Source organism: Corvus kubaryi, unplaced genomic scaffold (genome assembly GCF_017639235.1).
Source record: "Corvus kubaryi isolate FWS band 111438036 unplaced genomic scaffold, C.kubaryi_AGA036_p1.0 136, whole genome shotgun sequence".
Lineage (NCBI taxonomy): Eukaryota > Metazoa > Chordata > Aves > Passeriformes > Corvidae > Corvus > Corvus kubaryi.
In genome coordinates this window covers 11,653,400-11,681,203 of record NW_024580670.1, presented here as the reverse complement: position 1 = coordinate 11,681,203, position 27,804 = coordinate 11,653,400, and the positions used below count along the sequence as shown (strand labels likewise).

The 27,804-nt window shown below is 48.2% G+C and overlaps 1 protein-coding gene across 1 annotated transcript; it reads right to left on the bottom strand.

The window, feature by feature from the left end:
• Positions 1-8,258: 8,258 nt before the first annotated feature.
• On the bottom strand, positions 8,259-27,343 carry RAB7A (RAB7A, member RAS oncogene family). The gene is made up of 6 exons (XM_042017170.1): positions 27,238-27,343; positions 12,625-12,685; positions 11,410-11,536; positions 10,394-10,612; positions 9,758-9,886; positions 8,259-9,610 (listed from the first exon to the last, which is right to left on the bottom strand). The coding sequence occupies exons 2-6, from the start codon at positions 12,675-12,677 to the stop codon at positions 9,515-9,517; spliced, it is 624 nt and encodes a 207-aa protein (XP_041873104.1). The 5' UTR covers positions 12,678-12,685; positions 27,238-27,343; the 3' UTR covers positions 8,259-9,514.
• Positions 27,344-27,804: the final 461 nt, after the last annotated feature.

The following is a 27,804-nucleotide window of genomic DNA, read 5'->3' as shown; positions in this document are numbered from 1 at the left end:
GGGGGAGGCGGCGGGGGGCGGGCGGCGGGGGCGGCGGCGCTGGCCCTGGGTTCTCCGGAGGCAACTAACACAGGCGACGCCCTCCCGCGGCCGCCGGCAGCAGCGCGGAGACGCCGCGCCGAGGCCGGGGGTCCCCGCCCCGGCGACTGGGGCCGTCCCCCCATCGACTCTCACCTCCGTGGCCAACGGGAGGAGGCCCCCGGGGGAGCCCTGTGTGTCCGGTGTGACCCCCCCCCCCCCCCCCCGGCGGCCATCGCCCCGCAGCGGAGCTTGCGGAAAGCGCGGCGGGGCCGGGGTAGGGCTGGGGAGGGGCCGGGAAGCCTCCCGACCTGGCTCAGTGCCGTGGGTGTGGGGGGAATGTGGGAAGCGTGGTTACCCCCGCAGCCTCTGCGTGCCGTGGTAGCGGGGCGGGGGGATCGAGCCCCGCTGCGGGCGCAGCTCTGTGTGGGCTGGGGGGGGGGCAGCAGCGATGCTCTGAACGCCCCCACTTCACCCCATCCCCCTAAATCCCACCGGGGGAACGCGGCTCCGGGGGAGGGGGGAAGTGAGTGCACGACGCCTCCCTGGCCGAGCCCTGGGGCCGGGCCAGGAGGGGCCCCTCTCCCCCTGGGAGTGGGATCCGTGTGCCCCCGCCGAGGGTGGGCCGGGGGTGTGAGTGCGCGGGGCGCCCCCGCAGCCGGCACACGCGTGTGCTGGGACGCGGGGCACAGGCAGGGGGTGTGCCCGGGTGTGCGCACCCCCCTGCACATGCACACACACGCCAGTGCACACACGCCTACATACACACGCACATACATGAACACACACACGGTCACACCCACACACACTGTCGCACCCCGCCCCCTGCCCACGCACGCCGAGCCCGCACAGCCCCGCCGCCTCCCCTTCCTCCTCCTCCTCCCCCTCTCCCCATCCCCCGACTCTCTCCGCCATTTCCCTCGCCCCAGCCCCCGCCGCCGGAGGGGACGAGCCCCGACTGCCCGCCGTGTTCGGGGTCCCTGGGCAGCAGGATCCTGCCCAGCCCCGTGTGTGTCCCCACCTCGCAGCGCGGTGGCCTGTCCTGCCCTCTGCTCCCCCACCCCGAGGAGACAGCCCCCCCAGAACAGCGGGGTTCTGCCCCCCCAGCCGTGCTCAGGCACCCCTGTGATGAGTTGTGCCCAGCCTCTGGGGGCTGCGAGGCGCTCGGGCACGAAGAGGGGACGCAGTCCCAGCAGCAGGGGAGCGGCCGCGGGATCCCCCATCGGGAGCCTCTTGGAGCTTCGGGAGCATCGAATACCCACCCCTGGGACACGGCACCCACCGCCTGCACGGCTGTCACCGGGCGGGGGGGGGTATGGTGTGTACGTGTGTGTAACATGCAAACACACACCTGTTCCCGTGTAAATGTAAGGCTGTAGCCCGATGGAAGCTTGCAGCTAAGCCGTCTGTAGATTGGGGTTGGTATGTATGCTACGTGTCTGTTACAGATGTGTGATATCTAATAGTTGTTATTTAATGTAATAACTACATGTAAATTTACAATAAATGTAAGTGCATGCATACACATAAAGACCTAGCTATAAATTTTACAAATATTTACAAATATGAAAATTTAAGAACAATATGTGTGGGTGGGTGGGTGGATGTGTGAGCAGGGCTGGGCAGTGAGTGCACTGATCTCACCCCGGCTGTGTGGCTGGGAGCAGCAGAGGGATCTGGCACCAATCCCCCGCCACAGAGAGCCAGGGCTGTCCGTGAGGGCTCCTCTCCCTCCCATCCAAAGACAGGGCAGGGAATGGAACACACACGTGGAAATGTATGGAGGTATGTGAATAGAGTGTATGGGGGAGGCTGCTTGTGTGTGAGAGAGAGAGAAACACAGAGAATGGGAAAAAAGAGCCCCAACACACAAACATTCTGTCCCCACATGAACATCCACACTTACATGGACACAGACAGGAGCCTTGTTCACACACATACATACATACACACACACATACATACATACATACATACATACATACATATCTACAGCGAGAGTGTGCCAGGTTCAGAGGCAGTTCTCTCTTGCTATATATACACACATATTGGCATATATAGAAACGGGGGATGAGCGAGTGAGTGTGCTGTTCAAACATCCTCACTATGCACACACACAGAGACATATATGCATAATGTATGCAATATATATTGATATGGGGATAAGCTCTCATGCTCTTCTCTCCTGACCTCTCTGTGTGCACACACAAATACATGCACACTACTCTCTCTCACTATGTACATCCCTATATGCCTGGAGACACAGACACAGTGAGTGAGAGCTGTTCACACACATTATTCTCTCTTGCTGTCTATAGGTACATGTGCATATATACTTGAGGAAAAGAGCAAGAGCTATTGTCTCTCACACACACATTTTCTATCACTCTCTCTCTCCCTGCCCTATATAATTGTGTAATCTCTGTATAATTCTTTCTCTGCGTGAGATACATTGTAGAGAGCAAGAGTTTTTCTCACACACAGAGGACTGGCTTTGTAAAGACACGTGTACAGAGAGTGTTCACACACATATGAATTCATACAAATACAATTAGAGAGAGCATTGCTTACACACCTTGTTCTCTGTTCATAGATACGCATATATATACACCTATATACTGAGCTGTTTTCACACGACAGTCCTTTCTCTTCCTGTATAGATACATATATATGCATATATACATTTGTACTCTTATATACTCAGTTGTTCACACTTAATTTTCTGTTCACACGTAATTTTCACAGAATATATAAAGTTAGGGGAGAGTTGTCCACACACACAGTTCTCTTGCTATACACACATATATACATGTGTATACAGAGAGGGTAGAGAGCTGTTCACACACGTAATTTGCTCAGTACATGGGTATACAAACATTTATCTGGAAAGAGAGCTGTTGAAACACAGATTCTGTTGTGACACGTATATATATACACTTCTATGTGTAGATAGAGCTGTTCTCTCACATATTTCTCTCTCTACGTATTTATACATACATGTATAATTAAGGAGAGAGCTGTTCACACACAATTCTCTCGTTATATATAAATAAATGCATACATTCTTACACACACACAGCTGCTCACACTGCAACAGTCTGTGAATAGTTCACACTAACAGTGGTCTGTTCACACACATTCTCCCTCTTGTCATATATTTAGACATATATAAATAACAAAATGCATGAGAACAATTCATACACACAAACACAGCTTCCATGACTCTCTTCGCCCTCCTCCCTCCCCATCTATATTCTCTGGGATGCATAAATATATGCATATCTATGTGTGTATGTTGATACAATCTCTCTCTGTATGCACACGCATGGGTAGAGATAGTAAGAGCCATTCTCACACACAGTACTCTCTCTTGCCTTACATATGCATATATAGATGCATATATACATGTATATACAGATTGTTCATGCACAGTTCTCACTCTATATGTCCATATATCCCTACATAATTAAAGCACATCCTGTTTACACAGAAACACTATTTTCTCTGCATTGTACACATACATATGTACAGTTAGTGAGCTGTTTTCACACATGATACTCCTCTCTCTTTCTACATGGATACATATGTATGCATATAAACACACTCATACATGCTGTACATACAGAGAGCCTGCTTTCCTCTCACATGCACTTCTCTCCCTACAGATATATGGATATACTTAAAGAGCTGTTAACCCTCACAGTTCTCTTCTTATATATGCACACAGATATACATATTTATATACATGCATATATGCAGAGAGACAGTTGTTCATTCATGCAATTACACAACTCTCTCTTGCTACAGACACGTGCACATGCTCCATACATGTATATACATATATACATGGATACTGGGGGGATGAGGTAGCAGGTATGGTATATATAATATACAAAGTATTATATTTATATATTATATAGACTATTTGTGTATTTATAGAAGTGCATATATACACACACTGAAACAGCTGTTCAGAGAACTGTTCTCACATACAGTACTCTCTGACATGTATATTCTCTCTGTATGTGTATACGTATGTTCTCACACACAAAATGCTTTTTTTGGTAATAGATAAACCTATATACATACATATATTTGTGTATATATATAAACTGTTCACACAGAGAATTCTCTTTATATAAGCATGTATACATACATAACTGGAGAAAGCACTGTTTGCACTCATATATATTATATATATATACAGAGCAAGAACATGTGAGCTGTTCAGAAATGTGCATAATTCTCTCACCACATGTATATACATAGATACGTGCTTAGAAAGGGATGAGAGCTCTTTGCATACAAGCTCACCTGAAATATATATATTTATATACATATACCCACACATAGGTACATATGCATCTACAGAGAGAGAGTTGTTCTCACACACACACTTCTCTCTTTCTACAAATATGCACACATATATGCATATATACTGTGTATGGAGGGGAGAAAGAGTGACCTCTTCATTCACCTCTCTCTGCATGTATGTGTGTGAATATAAATATAAATATAAATATAAATATAAATATACACTCACCAAGTGTTCACACCAGCACACAATATCTTTTGCTGCATGTCCACATCCATATGAATATATTCTATCTATTATTACATATACAATTAGAGATATTCACATGCACACACTGTATCCCTAAAGGCACACAATGCCCTTTCTCTCCCCGCATGCACATATATACATATATACATACAGTGAGATTGTGAGCTGCTCAGTCTTTCTCTTGCTACACACACACACGTTCATATATACATATATGAAGCGTACATGCACTATTCACACACAGACAGAGCATTCCTCAGATCTCCAGCCACACACACTTTATTTAAACATTTAATTACACGTGTAACTAATTGTGCATGTGTCTATTTTCTGCCGTTCTTCCCGTCTTTTCCTTTTCCCCCCAAGAGGGAGAGAAAGACCTACACAGAGCATGGTAAAAAATATCCCCATCACATCCCTCGCCCTGTAAAAGTGCATGTGGGGTATCTGTGTGTGTGAGGCTTTGGCCTTTCCCACCCTCTTTTCTGCCCCCATGTATGGTATCTGGGATGCATATACAGTGTGTGTGTGTGCATGTATTGATCTAGACATATATTCTCTGTCTGCATGCATGTGTGTTTATGAAGAGCAAGTACAAGGGAGCCAGTCATTCCCCCTCCCAACTCGAACACAAATATACCCATATCCATCTCTACATCCAATTTATTTAGGTATTTATGTGTCTGTATTTTCTTTCTCTTTTTTTCTCTCCCTCCCCCTCCTCTCTTTCTCAAAGAAATATAAAAATAGCTAAACTACACACATAGAGCTGCATGTAAATGACCCTTTTATATAAAAACCAGATAGAAATAAAAAAATAATATACAACTATATAAAATATTTAAATATGTATGAAATACACTCAGAGAAGTGTATAAATAGTAAGAAAAATCTGTGTGTACACAAAGAGAAAAAACCCACACCCACAAAAATACAAGCACATATGTATAAGATAATTTAAAATGCGTCTGAATGTGTGTGATCATCTCTGTCTCTCCATGTATGGGGGCAGTAACTAATACATGGGCATACACACCTTTGCATATGTGTATATCCATGTAATTCACATTTAGATTTTCTTATATAAATAAAGTATATATGGGTGTAGTCAGATCTATGTGTGAGATAATTTTTTCTCCTCCTCTGAGTGTATATATGTATAAGAAGAAAGAAATACTTCATGCTTCATGTGTGTACATGGGGAAGGCTGCAACCACGTGTGTCTCATAAATAGAAACCTGTAACTGACCCGTGCTCTGTCTCTGAGCCTGGGGAGATTTGCCTGTGTAATACAGCAATTCACACACGCACAACTCCGTGCCTGTGCTTCTTTGTGCTCTCCTGCTTCCCTGCTGATTTGCTCTCCAGAAGATGTGTCCTGGTGAATAAATACACACACACACACACACACACACACACACACACACTCCTGCTGGTGTAAATGTGCTTGAGAATGTAAACAGCAAACACACCCTTGTTTGCCTAAAAACATTTGGTGTACCTACAGAAACCCGAGCATGTTTTTGTGTTTGTATGGCACGTTTCCCCCGGGCTCTGTGCGGGCGGGGGTCCCTGCACACCTGGCCTGGGGCTGCGGCGGAGCAGCCGTTTGGGGCTCCAGGTGTGCGGGGCTGGGGCTGGCACCGAGCCCGCCGCGGTGGCTGCGGCAGCGGGCCCTGGGCTGGCAGGGGGGCTCCTGCTGCGGGGTCAGGGCAGGCTGCAGTGCAGGACACGTCCGGCCCCAAAGCCCAGCCAGGCGCCACTGCCAAGGCGTGCAGTTTTCCTGCCCCGGGCTTCGCAGCTTGGCGTCTCCGTGCCGCTCTCCACGTGCCAGCGCTGGTGCTCGGCCTGGAATTCCTTTGACGCTGCTCCCCCCACGCAGCCCCTGCAGCACAGATGGGGTTGTGTGATTCCCCAGCTTTCATATTTGCACCTCGCACAACACAGCTGCCTTCGAGCAGCTCCAGCCCTGCTGGGAGCAGCCGCCGCCGCCAGGCCCCACACCCACCTGCCCTGCCGCAACCTCGCTCGGGTTCACCCCCTTCACCAAGCCTGAGCTGGCTGGAGCTTTTCCTGTTACACGCCGGTACGGTGGACTCGGGAACCGACCCCCTCCCCTCGCCCAGCTAGGCTCCTTCTTCAGGTCTTTCCCTCTTGTCCTGCCAGGACCTCGGCAAAGAGCAAAACCAGGCCTGAGCTCAGCTGCCTCCATGAACCAGCTGAACGCCCCAGCCTCTTCCAGGGCTGGGTTTCCTCTGGGATTCGCTCAGCAGCAAGATCCCCTTGCACCCTCCTTATTGCACCAGCAACAGAGGTCATCAGAGAAGTAAAAACCATGAGGCTCCAGTAGTGCAGGGAGTGGTTTTAAGCATGTGTGTTCCCTGCAGCAACAGTCAGTCCAGCCGGCTTCTCCAGACCACAGTGATTCCTGCAGAACACCAGTCCCCATCTGTGACACCACCACCCCTGAGTGTAACAGCAAGGCACCAATTCCCATGCTGCTTGCCTTCTGCACTGGTTTTTGTACAATTGTGTGTATTCCCACCTGTAAAAACACTGATCTGTAGGTGGCAAATGGAAACCTCCCCTCCCCTTTAGCATCCATCACATCCTGTAGCAAGAAGCCCCACAGCTGTCCTACCCCATCTGGAGCACTCTCCCTCTGCCTTGGGTTATTGCCAGTTTATCTGACTGGAAAAACATTAAACACAGGGTCTCTTGAGGGCTCAGCCACAGCCCTTACAGCCTCAGCTCCACCACCCAGGGCCAAAGCAGGCAGAAGGCTGCAAAGTTCAGACCATCCCCTTTTCCCAAAACTTCAGGGTTATTGTTCCCCCCTCCCCCAGCTTGGCTTTCCCCACACCGCAGCTGTGTCCACAGAAAACAAGTGCAGAGCAATGCTTTAAATGGATATGAGCAGAAGGTCCAAGTCTTTCAAAAAGAATGTAGATAGAAAAGTGGTCCCACCAGGACACATTGTGAGTGCAGTTATTTGAGACTGATGTGGACAGCAAAAGCGCAGTCAAGTGAGAAAAGCGTGGTAGGACAGCACCATAAAATAGGATATGGAGCACAAAGACCTGTTAGAAAGCTCTTGAAATAACTGCCCTCATTTCTATAAACTCTGTTTTCCACCTTCCTCTGGGTACAGTTGTCAGCTCAGCCTTGGTGAGTGCAAGCAGAGGGTCATGCCCATCATCTAGAAATTCCAGGCTTAACTTTGACTAGGCTGGACCAAGGCTCACTCCAACGAACCCCAGGCCAGCCTTGCTGGTAAGCAGGAAGGGCTGAGCCTGTTCTTCTCACAGAACCCCTCCCAGGGGAGGGGGCAGCAAGAGCTTTAAGAGCCTGTCCCAAAAAACAAAGGCTGTCCAGGACATGCCCAGAGCATGGCCGAAGGACTGTGCTCACTGAGGGATCTGATCCAGCACCATTCCTGTCCCTGCAAGCAGCTTCCAGAGAAGCAGAGGGGTAACTCTCTAGCAGTGCCCCAGCCAAGCAAGCAGGGACAGCTCACCCCACTCTCAAAAAGCAATCTGGAAGACACAAACTTTATAGTGAGGAAGAAGCACAAATGTCCTTCAGTTATAGCAGGCATTGGCTTGCTGGAATGGTGACTGAACAGAGGAAAGAAAGCATGTTAGTGGAGGAAAAAAAAGAGAGTCAGAAACAGGAATAAACAAGAAGGTTTGTTCTTGTTAAGTTTATTGGCATCATGTTTGTCTCTTTACATAAGAGCTCACCCTACGTACTAGAATGTAGACCTCTGGAAAACAGGTAGAAGGGCTCCATTTAAGCAAGCTACAAACGCAAGAACAAATACCAGGAAGAAAGGAAGAGAGGAAAGGGACTAGATTGCCAAGTTTTTCCATACCAAAAATCCAGATTAGCAGTCAGTAAGAAGAAAGGGAAGATTTGTAGTCCAGGTCATTCATCAAGAAACAGCTACCACACCCCAGGTGGGAGAAGAGCTCCTTCCACAGCACAAAGAGCCACAGGGAAACCTCAGCTCCGGCTCCTCACGCTCGCTCCAGGATGTTAGGAGTTAAGCAGTAGGGGAGGTGAACAAATGAGGTCATTTCATAGCCGTATTTAATTTTAAATCCAATAATCCAGTGTGCATATCAATGCTGTTATGCAAATCTGAGAATTTAGATACAAGGAAGCCAGACAGATTTTTCCAGAAGATGAAGCCTTTTTGGCCTCAAAACAAGAAGGCTTACATAGGTTCATCTCTACTGTACAGAATACCTCCTCTATCTGGACTCTGCGTTGCTAGCACACTGCAGGTCACAAGTGTCCTCCTCACTTTCTACACAACCTGTGTTTCAGTACTTGAACATGTAATTCAGGAATTTTACACTAATTTATACATTTTTAATTGGTTGCATATATTAACATGTACTATAAGATTTTTCCTAAAGAAGCATTACATAATACATGGATACTGTAAAAAGATCTGATTAGTTAAAAGTAACAAGCATTAACAGAGATACATACAAAACTCAACCTAGTCAGACTGAGTGCTGAGCTTGCAATGAACTATGGGTAATCAGCCTTTCCAGTTGCAGCCTTCACAGGGGAAAACACGAGACAGTTAAAAATGTATGTAACTTGTTACACAGATTACCTGTAAACAGTTTCTCTCCATTGGACACCCGGAATTAGATTCAGTTCCAAACATACATAAGAGTTTCCATTTTAAACTAAGAGAAAGGTCTGTTACCATGAAGTGTGATGTGGATGGTGTAGGGACATGAGCTCTGAAGTGCAGGACTCAGATGCTCATGGGAGATGGGTGGATTTTGGCAGCTGGAGATGCAATTTTTATTTTTTAAATTTCATTTTAAACACAGAAGAGGGGCTATGTGTTTGAAGGCCTAAGTGTGATATTCATTTGTGAAGGACTGTGCTCAACCCCTCCCTCTCCCCTCAGCAGCTGCAGCTCTCCGCAGAAGCCTTCGCTCGGTCAGTCTTGTCTAGTTTGATGGGTTCAGGGAATTCATTGTAAAGCTCCACTTCGGTTTCCTAGTGGGAGAGAAGGAGGAGTTAATGCCACAGCTCTGCAGACAGTTCCCAGCATGCAAGGAGCTGCTCTTGGCTAGGGCAGGCTGGGGGTGAACCCCAGGCTGCCCACAGCACCAGCACAGGGCTGCACACTGGCCCCCTCCCTACCTGTTTAAGTGCATTTCGTGCAATCGTCTGGAAAGCTTGTTCCACGTTAATGGCCTCCTTGGCACTGGTTTCAAAGTAGGGGATGTTGTTTTTACTGTAGCACCAGGCTTGTGCCCGTTTTGTGGTGACCTGGGTGGACAGAGAGCAGCATCATGACCTTCTGCTATGCAGGGAGGGGTTTTATTTTCAGAGCAAGGCCAAAGACACCTCATATCCAACCTGAGCAGCTCTGACCTCATCAAAGCTGCAGCCTTGATACAGAACATAGGAGACCACTGCCCACCACCAGACAGACCCAGTCCCAGGGCAAGGAGCACCATGCCCTAGGGAGATGAAAGCACAGAGCACTGGCTTGCTCCTATAGGAACATCAGCACATCTGGGGGAGGAGAAACAGCTCCTCTGCCCGCACCTCCCCAGGAAGCTGCTGCAATCCTTCCACCAGTGGGCAGGAGCATGCTGTGCACAGGGGTCTGACCTCTCCAGGCACAAGAAACCCTTCTCTGGTGGCAGACAACATCTGAGCCACTCTCAGGCACCTCCCACTCCCACTTCTCAGATAACCCTCCCGTGGTTCCTACAAGGTTTCCCACTCCAGCAATTTCTCAAGAGGAGGTTACCAAGGCCCAGTACTCACTTGTCTGTTTTCTAGGTCAATCTTGTTTCCCAGCACAACAAAAGGAAAGTTCTCAGGATCCCTTGGACTGGCCTGAATGAGGAATTCGTCCCTCCAGCTGTCTAGGGTTTTGAATGTGTTGGGGGCCGTGACATCAAACACCAGCACACAGCAGTCTGCTCCCCTGTAGAAGGCAACTCCCAGAGACTGAAACCGTTCTTGGCCTGCTGTATCCCATATCTGGAGCAAAAGACAGGGCAGATAAGCCAGCTCTGCTCTGACACAGTCAGTCTGCAATTAGGGCATTAATTCCAAAACTCCCCACCAGGCATATGTAGTCCCCAGCTAGGCAGATAGCAGCACCTGAAGGCTTGGGAATTTCTGTAGGCACTAAGCATCAAGAGCCAGAAACACCTTCTAAAGATAGTTGACCCTTTTTGTGTTCAGCCTCAGCTGAGGACATATCCTTGTTCTGGGCAAGCAGGACATGGGTATTAGAGTCAGCAGGTAACCTGCCTGAAGTGCTTGGACACATTGGGTACCAGCAGAGTCCAAACAACTCTCTGATGGCTGCAGCTTTTGCTGCCTTGCAGTCAGTTTCACCATGGAGAGATGAAAGCTTCAGATACCAGAGACATAAGCAGGCTGGCAGGTTAACACCACACCCATAGGACTTGGGGCAACACAAGTGGTTGACCTAGGGAGTCCTTTCCCAGCCCTTTCCAGTTCTTGAACCCTAGGAAAGTGAATATTTCTAAAAGATCTAGTTTACTGACAGTACCAAATGCAGCTTTTTAAACAGGGCCTAGCAAAGCTGCTCTTGGCTGAACCCAGATTAATCTTTGCCTTCCCTTGTTCAGCCCAGGCAAAAATTTGTAGAGAAGGCCAGAAGCACTTACGTCTAACAATTTCAGTGTCAACAAGATTCACACCCAGTACTCTGACCCCTACACCACTGTGGGCTGCACCAGGGCAGATGCTTCCACACAAGTGGGGTGAAGGCACCCCTTGCAGCAGGGAGCAGAGTCCCTCCTTACCTGCATTGTCACTAGCCTGTCATCCACCATCACCTCTTTTGTCAGGAAGTCTGCACCTATCGTAGCCTTGTACTGGTTACTGAATTTCTTGTTCACATACTGGTTCATGAGTGATGTCTTTCCCACCCTGCACAGGAACACAAAAAGAAAGACTTGGTAGGCTGTTTCTACAACAATGTTTGAGTTAACCACCCTGAAGAGAACATTCCAGTGCCCTTCACTTTCTTTCCATAACCTCCTGCCCTTTCAACCAGGGAAGAAGCACCCACTTCTGCAAGAAGGGGCCTGCACACCAAGAGATGTTGAGGCACCAGCTGAGTAGGAGCATTAGCTACCCAAGGATACAAAGGATTACATCCTGAGAAACCTTGCTCCCCCATCACTAGTCTGATCCTTGGTAAGGAGCAGACATTATGATCATAAAGGCAATTTTGGAAGACGAAATGCTTCAGAGAAACCTATCACAAACAGTAATCTTCAGCCTCTGCAGGAGGAGGAGGAGGAAGAACAGACAATCTCAGATGGCAACAGCTCACAGGCACATCTGCTAGGCACCCAGAGGTGGAGATCCTCCCCAGAGAGCAAGCTTAGAGGCTCACATGCCCTCTGTGTGGCTGAGAAACACTCCCTGAACAACAGCTTGCTGGGGACAGTGGTATAAATAAGCCTTATGTCATGGGAATCAGGTTACAGCCTGCACAGCAAGTAACCTGTGACAGCAGAGCAGACTCCTTGCTGAGAGCACAGAGCAAAGCCTTTCACTGCAAGGGGCAGGCTCCAGCCAGCCCAGAGAAGCAAAGCAGATGGCTTGGTACAGACTATGTCTCTGACAGTTTTAAGAAGTCACCTAAGAACACTTACTAGTGGTTTTTTGTGGTTTTTATTTTTTAGAAGATTTTTTAAGTGAAACACACATTCCAACAGCACATGTCCTCCTTGCAGAAAGCTATTAAATTCTGCTACTCCAGTGGTCTGCCCACCATACTTTCCCCATTTAATATTGTGGCAGGACTTCAAGACACTAGACTACAGGGACACATTCAGGACAGAGGGCAGTGAAGAGTTCTTAGACCTGTGAGGTAACACAGCTATCAGGGGCTGTAAAATCTCTCCTCCCAGCACTGCTGATTTCTTACAGTGCACTCAGGCTCCCACTAGTCAAGAGCACTGCTCTAGCCAGATACAGATTAGCATCTTAAAGGCTCTTCCACTTACCCAGAGTCTCCAAGGATGATGACTTTCAGTAACACTTTCTTCCTAGACGTCATCTTTCACACTAGAAAGGAAGAACAATCCCATCACAAAGCATTAGTTATGTCATTCCTCAAGAAAGCAAGCAGCAAGTTTAGAGTCTGAGAAACCTGACTCCCAGCAAGGAGCCAGCAACAGGCAGGGCCCAGCACTCCTGAAACCAGACTCCAATTCAAGGCTACACTCAGCACTAACCAGGTGTCTGCCCACTGTACAGGCTGGCCCATGTCAGACCAGTAGTGGCAATTTAATACCAAGAGGGAGATGAGCTGAGTGCCTGTCCTTTATCAAGACCCTTCTGAATCCTATTTCCAGGCCTTTTAGTAGATATACTGGCACAGGCCATCTCCCTTGACTTGAGGCAGTGCAGTAAATCATACCAGCTCCCACCATAGGCTAGTAATTCTTACACATGCCACAAAGTGAGAGGTAAGCAGGCAAGTGTTTAATACCACGCAAGCTTTTTTGTGCTGTTCAGTAGTTTCCCAGCAAAATATATGGAACAAAAAAAGAGAAACATTTCCTCCATCATGAGCTTGGATAAGTGGTAGCTTTCTCTAGCAGCTGTGCTTTGTGAAAGTACTGAATCCCAAGGATGTGCTGTGGTTGAAGCAGCTGCAACAGCCACACAGGGCAGCTGGCTTACAAAGCAAACTGCTACCAGACTCTGTGGCTTCTCTGAGGGCACAGGAGGCTGACTACTGCCACCTCAGCTTTGGTATAATAAGGTTACAGTGACAAACGTCAACATTCAACCTACTGATGGTCATCTACTCCGTTAGATGAGTATTAGCTGTGCTACTTGACTTCGAAGATCCTTGAAAACAGGCTTTGGTATTAAACCCTTATTTATGGACTTGCTTACCCTAAAATTCCCATCTTGCTACACCACATTCATTGCAGCACACAACTCCTACTCTTCAGGAGCTATTCCTGATTTTCACAGCTAAGGAGGCCTTTGCTTCTACAGCAGGGATTTATGTCTTCCAAGCAGCTTGATCCTATGTGCTTCCTGGCATACACAACAGCCTAAGGTGCTAGATAACTGCACCCACTTCACCCCACTACTACAGGAGGCTCCAAGCTGTAAAAGCCCTCTTACTAGATGCAGTCCAGTTCCAAAAGATCTTAATAATCTCAAGCTTTGAGGGTTAGAAGACATGAAGTGCTTTAGCCTTTGCTGCCAGTGAATGCTGCAGAAGCTGAAGGAGCACCCCTGCAGCCACTGTAGTAGTGATGCACCTACAGCTACACCTTGCTGGACTGCACCCAGCTCACAGTCACAGGGTTGGAAAAGGCCTCTAGAATCATCCAATGGGTTCAACCATTAACCCAGCACTGCCAAGCCACCACTAACCCATGTCCCTCAGTGCCACAACTACATGACTTTTAAACACCTCCAGGAATGGTGATTCCACCATTGACCTAGACCACCTGGATTGAAAGGGGCCCAGGGAGCACTTCCACCAGTTCCCTCAGCATCCACCCACAGAGTCTTGAGTTTGTGTCTAAGTCATGTAGCAGACCTTTTCCTCATCCTTTGTCACTATGTTTCCCTCCACATCCAATAAAGGATGTGGATTCATTCCCCTTAGCGCTCCTTTTGTCGCTAATGTATAAAAACACTTTTTATTGCCTTTTACAGCAGAAGCCAGATAAGTGCTAGCTGGTCTTTGGCCCTTCTAGGTTTTTTCCTCCATAAACTCATGAGATCCTTGAGATGCATCTAAACAGGGCTCAGTGCTAAGGAGATAACAGCCAGGGGCTGTGGTGTGAGCAGCAGTGACAGGTCACCAACAGGGCCCATGCTACCCTTAGATGGGTGTTAGCAGATGCCAGAGAGCATGTGCAGGACAATTTCTCCTGCAAACACCTCTCTTCTTCCAGTGGACTGCATAGTTCACTGATCCAACTGGCAGCCCAGCTATGCTCACCGAGATAGAACCAGCTGAAAGCTGTCAACAACACCAACATTTAGTTCTGCTTCTGCTCTTGCCCAGATCTACACACCATAGCTTGTCTCTCCTATAGCCATGGGGAGAACAGGCCACAGAAGCTCCTTCAAGCAGTCTGCATCTCCTGCATTCGCAAAGCATGTAACAAGTGACACTTTTGCCAACCAAGCCAGAGACTTTTGCAGCACAAGCAGCCCAGATGGAGCAAGAAGCAAGTGCACAGAGCTTTAAAACTGCTTAAAGACAGCTGTGTACACTGAACTGTCATGAAAAACATCTGCATAGGTTCAGGTCCAGTGCAAGTCACCTGATTTCCTCAGGACAGAGGAAAACAACTCACCCAGAAGTGGCTGTGCCAGAACTCAGCATGCTTCTGGGAACTGCTTCTATTTTCCTCTGAGTGTTTCCAGTATCACTTGCTGCTGCAGCTCACTGACTCCTGGTATTTGAAGCAGCTTTGGACAAGCTGGCATTAGTTCTCATGCTTAGGGAGGGATTTGCAGAGCCCTAAATTGCAACACTAAATCACACTGGATGCTTATCTCCCAAGTTCAACATAGCCTGAAGTCCCACTATGAGGGGAGGGAAAACTGCTCTGTCAAGATTCATTGCCTTGGAAGTAACTCAGCTGTGCAGCCACCTGCAGACATAGGAAGCCAGGCTGAGTCAGAGCTGACACTGCCTTCTTGTCATAGCTGACAGGCTACCCGGCAGTGTGAAGGGCTGTCACTGCCCCATCAGCACCAGTCAGGTGAGAACCTCGGCTTCCATCCCAGGTGAGGCAACGGATGCGAGCCACAGCACAGGAGGAGCTGCTGCAGCTTTGTATTTGGTATGGGCCATGAGACAGTGAGGAACTCAAGCCCTGCCAGGGACCAGCAGTGGACACCGACCAGACTCACACCCGTGTTCTACCAGCCCTGACTGATGCTGCCTTGAAGCCCAGCCAGTTGATGGGCAAAGCCCTCTTAATAATCTTCTCACTGCAGGTATAAACAGATGAACGCTTCAGAGTTATTCCTTGCTTAGTACAACAAGGAAACACATCTTCAAGTCATGTAGAAACTGGTTGACTTGAGATAGGCTGCGGTCCCACTGACTCAGCACTATTTTGCACTATATAATGCAGCTTGTCTTGCTCTCTGGTATTTGACACAATTACTCCAGAGCAGCACCCTCTTGAGGCACACATCCTTCAGATGTGAGTGTGAGAGCTCACATGGGGCTTGTGTCCACTTCTGGGAGCACTTCTGAACAACACCTCCTTTTTCAGAGATATCATGAAGAAAAACCTGTTCGTTAAGATTTGATTCAAGACATCAGCTCTGTTTCACACTGCATGAAATCTTTTGGAGTGAGGTCATCTGCATGACTGCTCAGAACACAGCCTACAGCAGCACACCCAGCCAGCCCTGCTCAGGAGCCACCAGACTCTCCACATCAGCCAGGAGACCAGTCAGCATCATTCCTCCTCCTGGCTTAACTAGTGCCGAAGGAATGACACAGCTGTCTCTAAAACAGGAGAGGAGTCCTTCCACTCCATTTTTAATGCCTATCCTCTAAGCAAACAAGCCATTACAAATATGCTGACCCTCAGAAAATTAAGCTGGTATAGCACGCTCTCTCCCACAATACTGTTATTACCTTTAAGGCTCACCTGTGGGAGCAGCAAGGGAAAATCCCTAACACCTGACCTGCAAGTGTTACTGGCTTAGCTGATCTGAAGGAGTCAAAACCCATCCTATGAAGCTTCATAGCACTACAGCTCAGATGCAAGAGCAAATAAAGTCTATGCCAAGTCTAATTAGGTTTCTCTAATTGTTGCTTCAGAGTACAACTATCCTTTCCCTTGCTATATTAAGACAGCTGCTTTAACTCAAAGCAGAAGTGGATAGTTAAGAATTCCTTAGAGACGTTCACATGTGTCAAGTCACAATGCAAGCATTTTAATATTAATTGGGTTGGTACAAGCAAAGAACAGTAGTAGCTTGCATTGATGGATCACCAGACCTCAGATTAGCTATGCTTTAACAGAAGCAGGCCTTGCAAAAGGAACATTCTAAGTTGCTCATGGACAGTTTTAGTGTGAAAGCATCCAGCCCTCAGGGGAATCTCACCTCCATGGAAGACACAGCTCCCTAAGCAGCAACATACCCATACCAGTTTTGAAGCTGCTGAGCAGTCTTTGCTGTTTCAGCTTTGCTATTGAACAGTTTGAGTCACAATCCTAACATGTCTATAGAGGCTGGAATGTTTGACCAGGAGTTCCCTGTTCCTACAGCTATCAGCCTGCCACCTGCACCTTCCACCAGAAACCAGCTCAGCACTGAAATAAGGATGTTGAACAGCACCTCTTGCCTTGTATCCTCTCTCTGCCAGGAATATTTAACACCACACCAACAAGGCACAGAGTGGTAGGGCAGCAGGCATCGAGCAGAGTTAAACTCAGAGTGGCACTTATGGATGCCTAGTTCTGCTCCCCTGTCCCAGCATACAGCACAAGAGTAAGCAGGTGTCCCACAAAAAGGTGTATTTGAACCAGAAGCACTGCAGCTCTGTTCTGGGTGCTGTGGCTGCTAAGCAGAGCTGATAAGCCCGCTATACCACAGGACCTTTAGCAGAAACACCCACCATGAACAAGCTGATGTGGACAGATCAGGTCTCCATTATGGGCTACCACACACTGCCACACACTCAGCACAGTGACCAGACAAGAGCCGCCCTTGTGTACTGGAAGAACCTTCTGCCCTGAAATGCAGGAAAAGTGTCCCAAAATGCAGCTAAGTGCACTTTTGACACAGAAACAGCACCTCTACTAAATGTTCTCTTGCATGGGGGAGGCTGCAGACCATTATGTCTCTGTACTACAGAGAGCTATTTTTATTCCCTCCCTCCCCCTTTACTGGGTTCTGCATTTTTTCAAGGAAACTGAAGCTGGAAATATGATTCAGGACCAGCTCAGTCAGACTGAACCAGTTCCCTCTCAAAAGTAGCAAGTTCCCTAGCATATTTGGCCCCTCAAGGGCTTATGTCGTCTTAGATCTTCAGCCACTGAAATGAGATGGTCACCAAATGTTTATCCTGTTTTTAGAGGGCAAAGCACACCAAACAGCCTGGCACATACCACTTGCCCCCTGGTCACACTGTACCTTGCCATGGTTTAGCTAAAGCTTTGAGTAGATACACGAATTTGCTCCAATTTTTCAGCTACTCTGAAAAAGCAAGGCCTCATCCTGAGAAAATGCATAGCCTGTTATGGCAATTAGTTGACCAGAATCACAGTTCCTGGTTGCAAAATGTCCAAGTGGTACAGACACCCTTAGTACTGAAGCCTCAAACTCCAACTGCAGTAGAGCCCCAGACTGCGCTGAACATGCTTTACCAGTTACAATTCAACAACATCTTAGTTCCCACTAGCCAGTCACACAGACATTGCTAACACGATGCCAGCCAATACAAAGCTACAAGTAACTGCCTGAGCAGTTCAACACAAATCTGAGACCAACAGATACCAACCTTTAACATGTCACTTGCATTCTCCTGAGAGTGACACAACAGCCCACAAGGAGGACAGAAGTCCTATCTTTTCAGCTGGGCAAAAGCACAGCAGTAGCCAGAGGACAATCAGCAGGGGCTATTAATTTCATATCAACATGGCTTAAGAGATGCCAAGCTACCTTCAAGGAAGAAACTAGAAATAAGTCTGCCTTTGATGTTTTTGACTGCTACAGAGCCTGCATATTTTCCTTACCAAACTTGGGTGCTCTACAGGTAGAGCATGTATCCAGCATCCTCACATTGATGACTACAACACAAGTATAGGAAGTTAAACAGTAGGTTGAATCTTGCACTGACAAAGGCTGCACGAGCAGGACAGTACTCCCTTCCACTCCCACAACAGGACTACCAGGAGCTCAGCTTCTCCAGCTCACTGGAAGATACCATCAAGGAAAGCCTCACATTTAGTGGGGACACTTGCGTCTAAAACAGAAAACAGGAACATCTTGTCATTCAGGCTGAGTACTTGCAAGAACTGCTGTCTGTAAAAAGGCTGTTTGTGAGGGCAATGGGCTCCTACAGTCCATACAATAAGAGGTGCCTTCAGGCCTCACAGATGCACCACAGAGCAGCAGTCAGTTCAAGTAGAGCCCACACCAAAATCAGCTGGCAAGATATTCCTCTGACAGCTTCACTGAAGGGTACACTCTAGCTGCTGTTCTATCAATACCATCTCAAAACTGATTTCCACCTCCTTCTTCCCAACACATTTATGTTGCTGTTCTAACCAATATAGCCCCTCCTCCGGGTACCCAGCCAAAAGCTCAAGCACAGCTCCTCACTCCCTCCTCAAGAGGAGCAGCTCGGCTGCCTGCTACTTACTGCAGCTCCACCAAGAGCAGGCTGCTATCCAGTTGGTACCCTTCCCAGACAGCCCTGTGAGGCAGAAATTACCTCTGTTCACAGAGCTGGAAGCCTCAGCTACAAATTAATTTTTGATACCTTGTGTAAAACATTATATAGCAAGCTGTCAGGTGTAAATATGCTGTCCAGTATATCCCACCCCCATCTGAGAGCTCTATGCCAAAAGCTTCACCTTCTTGAAGAACAGCCTAGAGCTTTAGATGCCTGCTAGCACACTGACATGGCTCAGATCAAAATAGAACCTCAGAACATGTTTCAGTATCCCAGAGGAATTGGCTTTTTAGACTACAGCTGTCTGCAGTAAGTTTGCACCTCCTTTTGAGGGTGGAGTTGCAGCCTCCAGCGCTGGAGCGGTTGCTCTAGAACCAAGCAAAGCTCAGGAACCAGCACCAGCTCAGCAACATGGCTGCAAGTTCTGTTCACTGTCTGCTTCAACATGGGCACCAAACCAGCGTGAGTGCTAAAAGCCAGCTGACATGGTCTGAAGTAGCTCCCAGATGGAGCTGACACCAGGCCTACACAAATACTCTGCTGCATCCTGTTCATGGGTAACATGCTCTTAAGACAGTTCTGTGCTAAAGGAAGAGAATGATGGGGCAACATGCAGCTTGGAGAAAAGGCAGAAAACCCAGCTGGGAAACAGAAGCTTTAGAACAGTTTTGAACATAATAGGTTCTTGGTGTGATCAAGGAAGCTCCAGAGACAGTGCTGGGTAAGACACTCCTATCAGTGGTAGTAAGGTTTTAGCTCGCCTCAGGACATCCCCTCAATCCTCAGCTGAACGCTCTACCACACATCCCTGATGTGGGCAAGGACTCAGAACTCACTGGAAGAGGACATGCCAACATCCAGCTTGCCAGAGTCCAGACAACACAGGGAAGGCAGAAGCAATGCCACTGGTAGGAGCCATGTCTGCAATGAAATCACAGGACTTGCACATGAGAAGGGGTCTGCCCTGCCTGAGATCTCAGCTCAGCTGTAGCTCCCCTAGGGCTGAGATTTGGAGAGCACTGCATTTCTGAGAGGCACTGATGCATATGATCAGTCACGCTCAAAGCCCAAGTTCTCAAAGCCAAGCTCTTCAGTCCAAGCCTCACTGATTCACAGCCCTGTTACACCTCCTGGCATTTCTCCAGATCAGAGTTGTCCTATGCTGCACAAAGTTTAAATACCAATTGTGGAACTGAACAAGATTTTTGGCTGTAAAGCTGCCATAATGAATTGTGACTCTACGCTAGAAAAGTCCAAACTACATAGGACTAGACCTCACCTCTAGTGCCAAAAACTGATCTCTAATCTCTACTGGTTTAGACATCACAACAGCCACCTTCTCACGAGGAGGCATCATGTTGATCTGACTACATGGTTTGCAAGTGGGAGCAAAACAAGCATGAAAATGCCTTTGCTTACAGTACCATGGCAGATGTTTCTCCATGTTCAATCAGACCAACAGTGTGCTTAGGAGCAGTGGGAAAGGTCTGGAAGACATTTCTTGCTGTCTACAGGAACACTGCTTTGCCCAGGCTGCTGCTTAGCCTAAGATCACAGGAGCACGCATAGGATCTTCCAGGTGATAAGCGCCCTGAGCCAAAGGGGTGGAGGGAAGGGAGTGAAGGAAATGTCCCCAGGGATGCAGCCAGCTATGCTGGGCAGCCACCTTGGGTGGATCACTTTGCTCCTCGATAACCTGAGGATGATTTCCATCATCTTCACAGCAGGTAGCAGGTATGGGAGACTGCAGCTGCGGCAGGAGAGGAGTCCAGGAAGATCCTTTTGGAGCTAATGCCACACACTAACAAGACCAGGATTCCCAGGAAGAAAGCCAGGGCTGCTGAAGTAGAAGGCTTCAGCTATAGGAAGAGAGCTGTGCAAGAAAGCCATACCCAGAAGCTTCACTGAAAGCTGGATGTTTCCAGTCCTGAAGTTTTAGTCCACCTTTTCCTCCAGCAGCTAAACGGCCCTTACACCACAAAATATCCTTCTCCCAGGACTGGACAGACATACCCTAACAGACTGATAGCAAGCATCTTCTGCTACCCTTCTCTTGGAGGCTCAAATCATGTCATCATTCAAGAATCAGTATTGCTGTGCCCTGACCTTCCAGGAAGGAGCAGCTCCCCTGTTGAATCCTACAGGACTTCAGGTAGTTCCCAGCACATTTCCCCCAAGGATGAAGCTGCTACAGGAACAGACAAGCTTGCTTTAACACCCCTCCCCCTTTATCAGAGCAAGCTCAACTTCCCCTATTCTGCCCTGGGGGAGACAATCTCAGGATGTGGGAGGAGAGTTGAGCACATAGCTGGCTGCTGGGAGACACTAGGCAACAAGCCATGTGTCTTGACTAAGGGCCTTGCCTACGCAAAGTGCTGCAGCTACACCAGCACAGCTTCCATGATGCCTCTACCACAATGGCCTCCTTGGTGGACAGCTTTCCAATCAGTAAAATAAATCTTAAACTAACTGGAACACAGTGCTCATACAGTCCAGTTTATACAGCGGTGTCTGTCAGCCTTTTGGCATGTAGCCACCCAGCTAGTGGAGCCACCCAACAGTTTTAGTAACCCTGACATGAATACCAAGAACCCAGCACAGTTCTCACATCAGGCTATATACCCTGAGTGACAATTCCCTTAACTGCTTTCTATAAAAGAAGCACAGTGCCAGAGGCAGCTGAGTTTTAATCTGTGTGTCCAGAAGATAAGGCTGCCCAAATCAAAATATTCTAAGTTAGCCAGGCCACTGACAAACAGTTGAGTTGTTAGATTTTTACCATATCTGACAGTATTTTTAAGTGCTCAGATTAATTTCTAGTTTTGACTACAGCTTTCTAAGTTTCCACACATTCCTGTCATGCTTTCGGTTTCAGAAACACAGATAGATAACTTTTGCAGTAGTAAGCAAAGCACAGATCTTAGACCTTGTCAGTGGTAAACAAGCCTTGTTTATCCACTCCTGGCTGCCACAGTTCCTAGAGGCTGGGCAGGAAACAAGAGACTGAAAGGAGACTTTGACCAAGTCAAATGACAGCCCTTAGGAGGTCTGCCAGATCCTGTAACTTACACCTGATATTCAGATCTGAAAGTGAATATTGTGTGTCCTGCAGTATGAGAAGCTTGATAGAGGAGATGGGAGCTGATGGGAGCTCCTACTAGCAGACTAGCAGATGTAGTGAAGTACCAGACCAACACTAATGGCAAAAACCTCACTCCTCCTTCCAGGAGGTCCTGTTCTCAGTAAAGAGTCTTCTAGAGAGGAAGCTTTCTCTAGGGACAGGTTGTAATCTAAGAACTACACCTTGATCTCTGAGCAGAACCCTTGATCCTACACACACTCAATACCTCTTACTATGCTAATGTGGTTTGCAGAGCAGGAAGGACAAGTATTTCAGTACCAGGATGGGAGTGTAACATGTAGCTTGCCATGACAGCTGAGTCAGTGACTAACAAGGAATTCCTACTGCAGATACTCAGTTTCACACTCATACTTCATGCCCTCATACCTCTTGCATAGATCCTGCATCAATACTTTGCCATGTCACCTATTCTCTTGATGAAGTGCCACAAAGGTCTGATAAAAACCTCACTTGCATGGTGAGATTAAGAGGACTCTGTGGGCAAATGCCATCTTGTTAGGTGGGGGGAAAGGTTCAGGCTTAGGCATGTTTCAGCTAAAACCATCTCACTGCTCATGCTCGAGATACTGTCACCACCGTGCCAGTTTGGACTCCAGATATCATTACCCATGTCTGGGAGCCGAGTGACTCAGCCCACTTGAGGGAGACAAGCACCAGGCAGGTTACTTTGAAGAGGATTCTGCTTCCAGCTGGAAAGAGTTCAAGGGCTCAGCACAGACTTGTTAGATAAACTGGTAGCCCCAGTAACCAAGGTCCAGGTACTCCAGGCAGGTTGGCTCCAAAGGCAGCTCCAGCTGCTGGCCTCCACTTTTGTTCACCACTTCACTAGTCCACCTTGTCTGTCAAATGACAGAAGTTAGAGTATATAGGACAGACTCAAGAAAAATTAAGAGGATCTACTCAATTTCATTTAACAATTTCTGCTTGAAACTCATGCAAGTATAGTGAGACACAATTAGTCACCTTAAATTGGCATTTTGAGTGGTTATACAGAAGAAAGAGCAAATCACTCACTATATCAAGTGCCTTTAAATCATACAGATAGAAATCTGTGCCATAGGTTTACACTTCAATCCCATCTCAAAGGCAGTGCACCCCCTCCTGAAGCTTCACTGCCCTGTGAAGACAGCCGTGGCCCCAATAACAGGTTTCCTGGTAAGGCAAGTCAAGGCTATTTGAGATCAGCTGCAAATCAACACACTCCAGTGGCCTTGATGAGCTTGCTTCCCTCCCCAGGGTCATTGACCATGAGGTAGCAGCAGCAGTGTTGACAAAGCTCTCCCACAGACAGAGCGCTGGTTGCTGGCACCGGAGAGGAGGAGCAGCCTCGCAGGAGCAGCGCTCACAGCAGCGATGACATCACCACGGCAGATCTCCGCCAGCACAAAATGCAGCAGCACGCTGGGCTCGAGAGCTGCATCCCCACCAACAGAGAGCAAAAGCAACAAGCCGGGAGCCAGAGGGGAACCATGTGACACAGGGGTATCCCTTCACCACCTGCTATTTCTGAGCAGCACATGTGCAGTTCCTGACCTTGAGCGCTCATTTGCAAGCTTTATTCAAGGTGCATTTAAAGAGAAATGGGACCTTCGATCGAGCCCCTCACTGCAGAGCTAAGCACGGTATATTAACTATTGTCATTCCATTAATTATCCATACCTAATTCCATTTTGAGATGCACAGCACGTGTTTGGATTGATGCTGCAGAGAGCGACCCTTTTATCCCCACAATCTCCGATCACAGCTATATCTGAAGGCAGACTGTTACACAGCAACTACAAAAGATAGTTTTAGGAAGCTGCAGAAGGAAGCCAACTCAACTCTAACTCATCAGGCAATTAAACTGCAATTATCAAGACAATGCTGTGCAAGAATGAAGTACTTCAGCATCTAGAGTACTTCAGCATCTAGACTGCTGTCAGACAAGTAGCACATGCTAGTGCCCAACCAAGTTCAGCATTTAGCTAAGGTCTTAGCTGGACTCCCTTCTAAGGAAGCAACAAGCTTTAAACTACTCTACTGCTCTGCAAGAGAATCTTAGCTCCATCAGGCCTTGGTAACAGGGACTTCAGAGTAGGTCAGGTCATAGCTAAGGAGAAGACCAGAAGACATAAGGAAACACTGGTAACATACAAGGTGAGGGTTCTGTACTTGTTTCACAAAGGCTCAATTTACTTCAGTTACTAACAAAATTGCTGTATTCTAGAGGCAGGGACATGCCTGTGAGTACCTGTGAACCCACATCATCTACCAGTTTCAGAGAATGCAAACATCCAAGTGCCCTATTTATAGCCCTTATTCTCAAGCCAGGTACCTGCAAACCCTCTCTCATGATGCAGCATTTAAAAACACACCCTAATCAAGCACAGACAATTTTGTTTACAGCCAAATGTTAAGTTCTGCATAAACTAGTCTCATTTTCACACAGAAGTCAGACCAAAATCCCATACATGTTAGAGACAGAGCTATTTATAGTTTTGCACAGATGGTTTGATTGTAATTGTCATGTTTCCTCAAGGACAAGCTTTGCCAGAGATTTACTCCAACAGGTAATTCTCACAACCTTCCAACACAATTGTCTTAAAACACGAGCTTTAAGAAGGTGCTGCAGAAAATAAATCTGGTAACCCTCCTGCTTACAAGCTTTCATTCTGAGTAGCAAACCAAGCAAAGTTGTATCTTCCCCAGGTCACTTCAGAGCAGAGCTTGAACATTCTCCACTTCAGTTAAGGATTTATCAATGTTGTGACACGTCTGTGCTACTCAAAGAGTCTGATTCCCTGGCTTTAGCAGGAGGGCCAAGATACCTGTAGTGCAGACTCTGCAACACAGTTATTTAAATTCTTGGCACCTTGAAGGTACAACTCAGGGTGTCCTGCTCCCCACCTCTTCACTCTGGTGACCAGTGACAGGACTAAGAGAACAGCATGGAGCTTTGTTGAAGCAGGTTTAGGCTGGATATAGGGAAAAAGTTCTTTACCCAAAGGGTGGCTGGGCACTGGAACAGGCTCCCCAGGGAAGTGGTCATGGCCCCACACCTGACAGAGCTCAAGAGCACTTGAGCAACACTCTCAGGCACATGGTGGGATTGTTGGAGGCGTCCTGTACACAGCCAGGAATTGAACTGCAATGATCCTCGTGTGTCCCTTCCAGCTTGGAATATTCTGTGATTCTGTGCTGAACTATTATCAGGGTATTTGAGTTTGAGGACAGGGACCACTGCATGACACCACAGGGAAGAAGAACGTTTAACACAGTTACTCCTTTCCATCTTATCAGTTATATTTTGCACTGCACATTGGGAGAACAAGAAACTGCTATCAGATTTCATTAGTTTTCCTTTTAGAGGGGTCAGATTAACCCATCTTAACAGCTTTTCTACACCAGATGTAGAGCATTAATATAACAGCACAAAGAAAAAGGGAAAAAAACCCAAAACAAATAAAACAAAACTAAAAAAGGCAGCGCTTGAAAGTTAACAGTATTAGAGCTGCTTTAATTCTGAGGACTCAGGCCAGGCATGGTGGGTCCACTCATTAGTGCATGGAGGGCAAGTCATGTGTTCAGTCAGCTGTCGGGAGTCACAAGGGGGAGGGGGAGAGACAAGTATACTTGTTCTTCCTGAGTAAGTACAGCAACGGAACCTTGATTATTTAACAAGGAATATTCAAATGACTCCACCCACTTTAACCTCAGATTCAGCTCCTGAGAGAGCAGGGTACACTGACTCCAGCAGCCTGGTTCTACTGGAAGCACAGCCAGGCTGCAGCTTCTATTCACACACCACTGGTACCACCACAGCCTTCAAGTCACAGCCAGCCAAACACCGTGGCATAGGTACTTAAGTACCATTCCCCTAAAAAGAGAATTCACCACTTCCCACAGCCCCAATTTCTACATGGACACAGAGTGTTAGGCACAGGCCAGCCGGTGACAAGTACTGGAAACTTTAAAGGTTCCATGCCGGCAAGTATCAAAGAAAGATCAGCTTGCTTATAGCTGGGAAGACTTCGTTCTGTCATGTGTTCTCAGTTTACATATAAAAACCTCATACACAGGTCACAACAGCTCTGCTTATCAGCAAACACGTCTACTTTTCCAGGAGATAATGCTGAAATCTCCAGCTTTGAGAACAAAAGGCTTGGAGTTACTAGATGAGACATACTCATTTTGATGCTGAAGTTACCTATCCTACTTCAGATTAAAACCGCCTTTTTACTACTAAAATAACCCCTCTATTTACAAGGAGTGCAATTGTCTTAAATACAACCATCAAGCATTTCCATATTTGTTAATCTACATATATATATATACGGAAACTAATAATGCATCTATCAGTTAATTTACCTTATTATACACTCACAGACAAAAGCACTTCTAACATCCACTCTAATACTTCTTAGGACTGACTCAGGCTTTACACACACCAACAGCTACTTTCGCAATAACTGCCAGTCTCCTCGGCCGCCTCTTTGGTCCGATTAATTGCTCCCGAGGCTGCCGGTTCATGTTAAAAGCAATCCCCACCGACCCCCAGAGCAGCGCTTCACCGTCCCGACCCAGCGCCCCGCCACGGCCCCGGCCCTCCTTCGGCCACCGGCTGCCCCGGAGCCTCTTCAGGCTTCGTGAGGAGCTACACAGCAGCTCCACACGCCACAGACAATGCGCTCCCTCCCCGGGAGGCATTGCTCGGGCCTCTGCGAGCCTTTCAGCAGAGGAGGCTCCACAAAGGCCTGGCGAAACGCGCATCCCGGGAAAGGCCCTCGGGGAGGAGCCCCTTCCCGGGAGACCCCCCCCTGTATTGTCCCGAGGGCAGTGCCGGGCCCGGCTCCAGAGAGCTCGGCGCCGGCAGCGCGACCGCCTGGGCCCGCCTCGGGGCGGGCAAACGAGCCGGGCCCCGGTGCGGAGCCGGCCGGGAGCACCGAGACAGCGCCGCCCCCGCCACCTCCCCACCGCGGGCCCCCCGGTGCCGGGGAGGGGCCGCAAGCGGCTCCCCTCACCCGGGGCGAGGCCGCCGCCCCCATCCCCCTCGGCAGCACGCGGGCCCCGCGGTGCCGCCGGGCTCACCTGGTGCTGCCGCCGCGGCCCGACCCCGATCGCTGCGCCCCCCGCCCGCCTCGTCGGCTTTAATGGGCCCCGCCGCCTCCCGCGCCCGCTTCCGCCTCCCCGACAACTTCCGCTCACGGGGCCCTGACGTCACCGCGCGCCGGCCTCACGTGACCGCGGGGGCCCCGCCGCCATGTTGGGCCGCCGGGGCCGGGCCGTGTGCGGGACGCGGGCCTAGTGTGGGCCCCGTTTCTGTGTTTGTGGGAAAATAAATGTTTGAGGTACCACCGGAACCCGCACGGAGGGGAGGGGTGGGAAGGGACCTGCCTTCCCCGCGGGCTTCCATCGCAGCAGGGCAGCGAACACCGCGCCCTGGGCTGAGGGGAGGAGGAAAGGACCAGAGAAACCTTCATGTTTTCAGAAAGAAAGGCTGGGGACACGCAGGCACAAGTCTGTTCTTTGGTCTCTTCTAAAATGTGTTGAAGAACTAGCAGGGAGTTGTCTACAGTTAAATTAGGTGGAAAAAAATACCTTAGTTATTGCTATTAGAAATAAAGAGGCTATATTTTAGATTACATATATTTAATA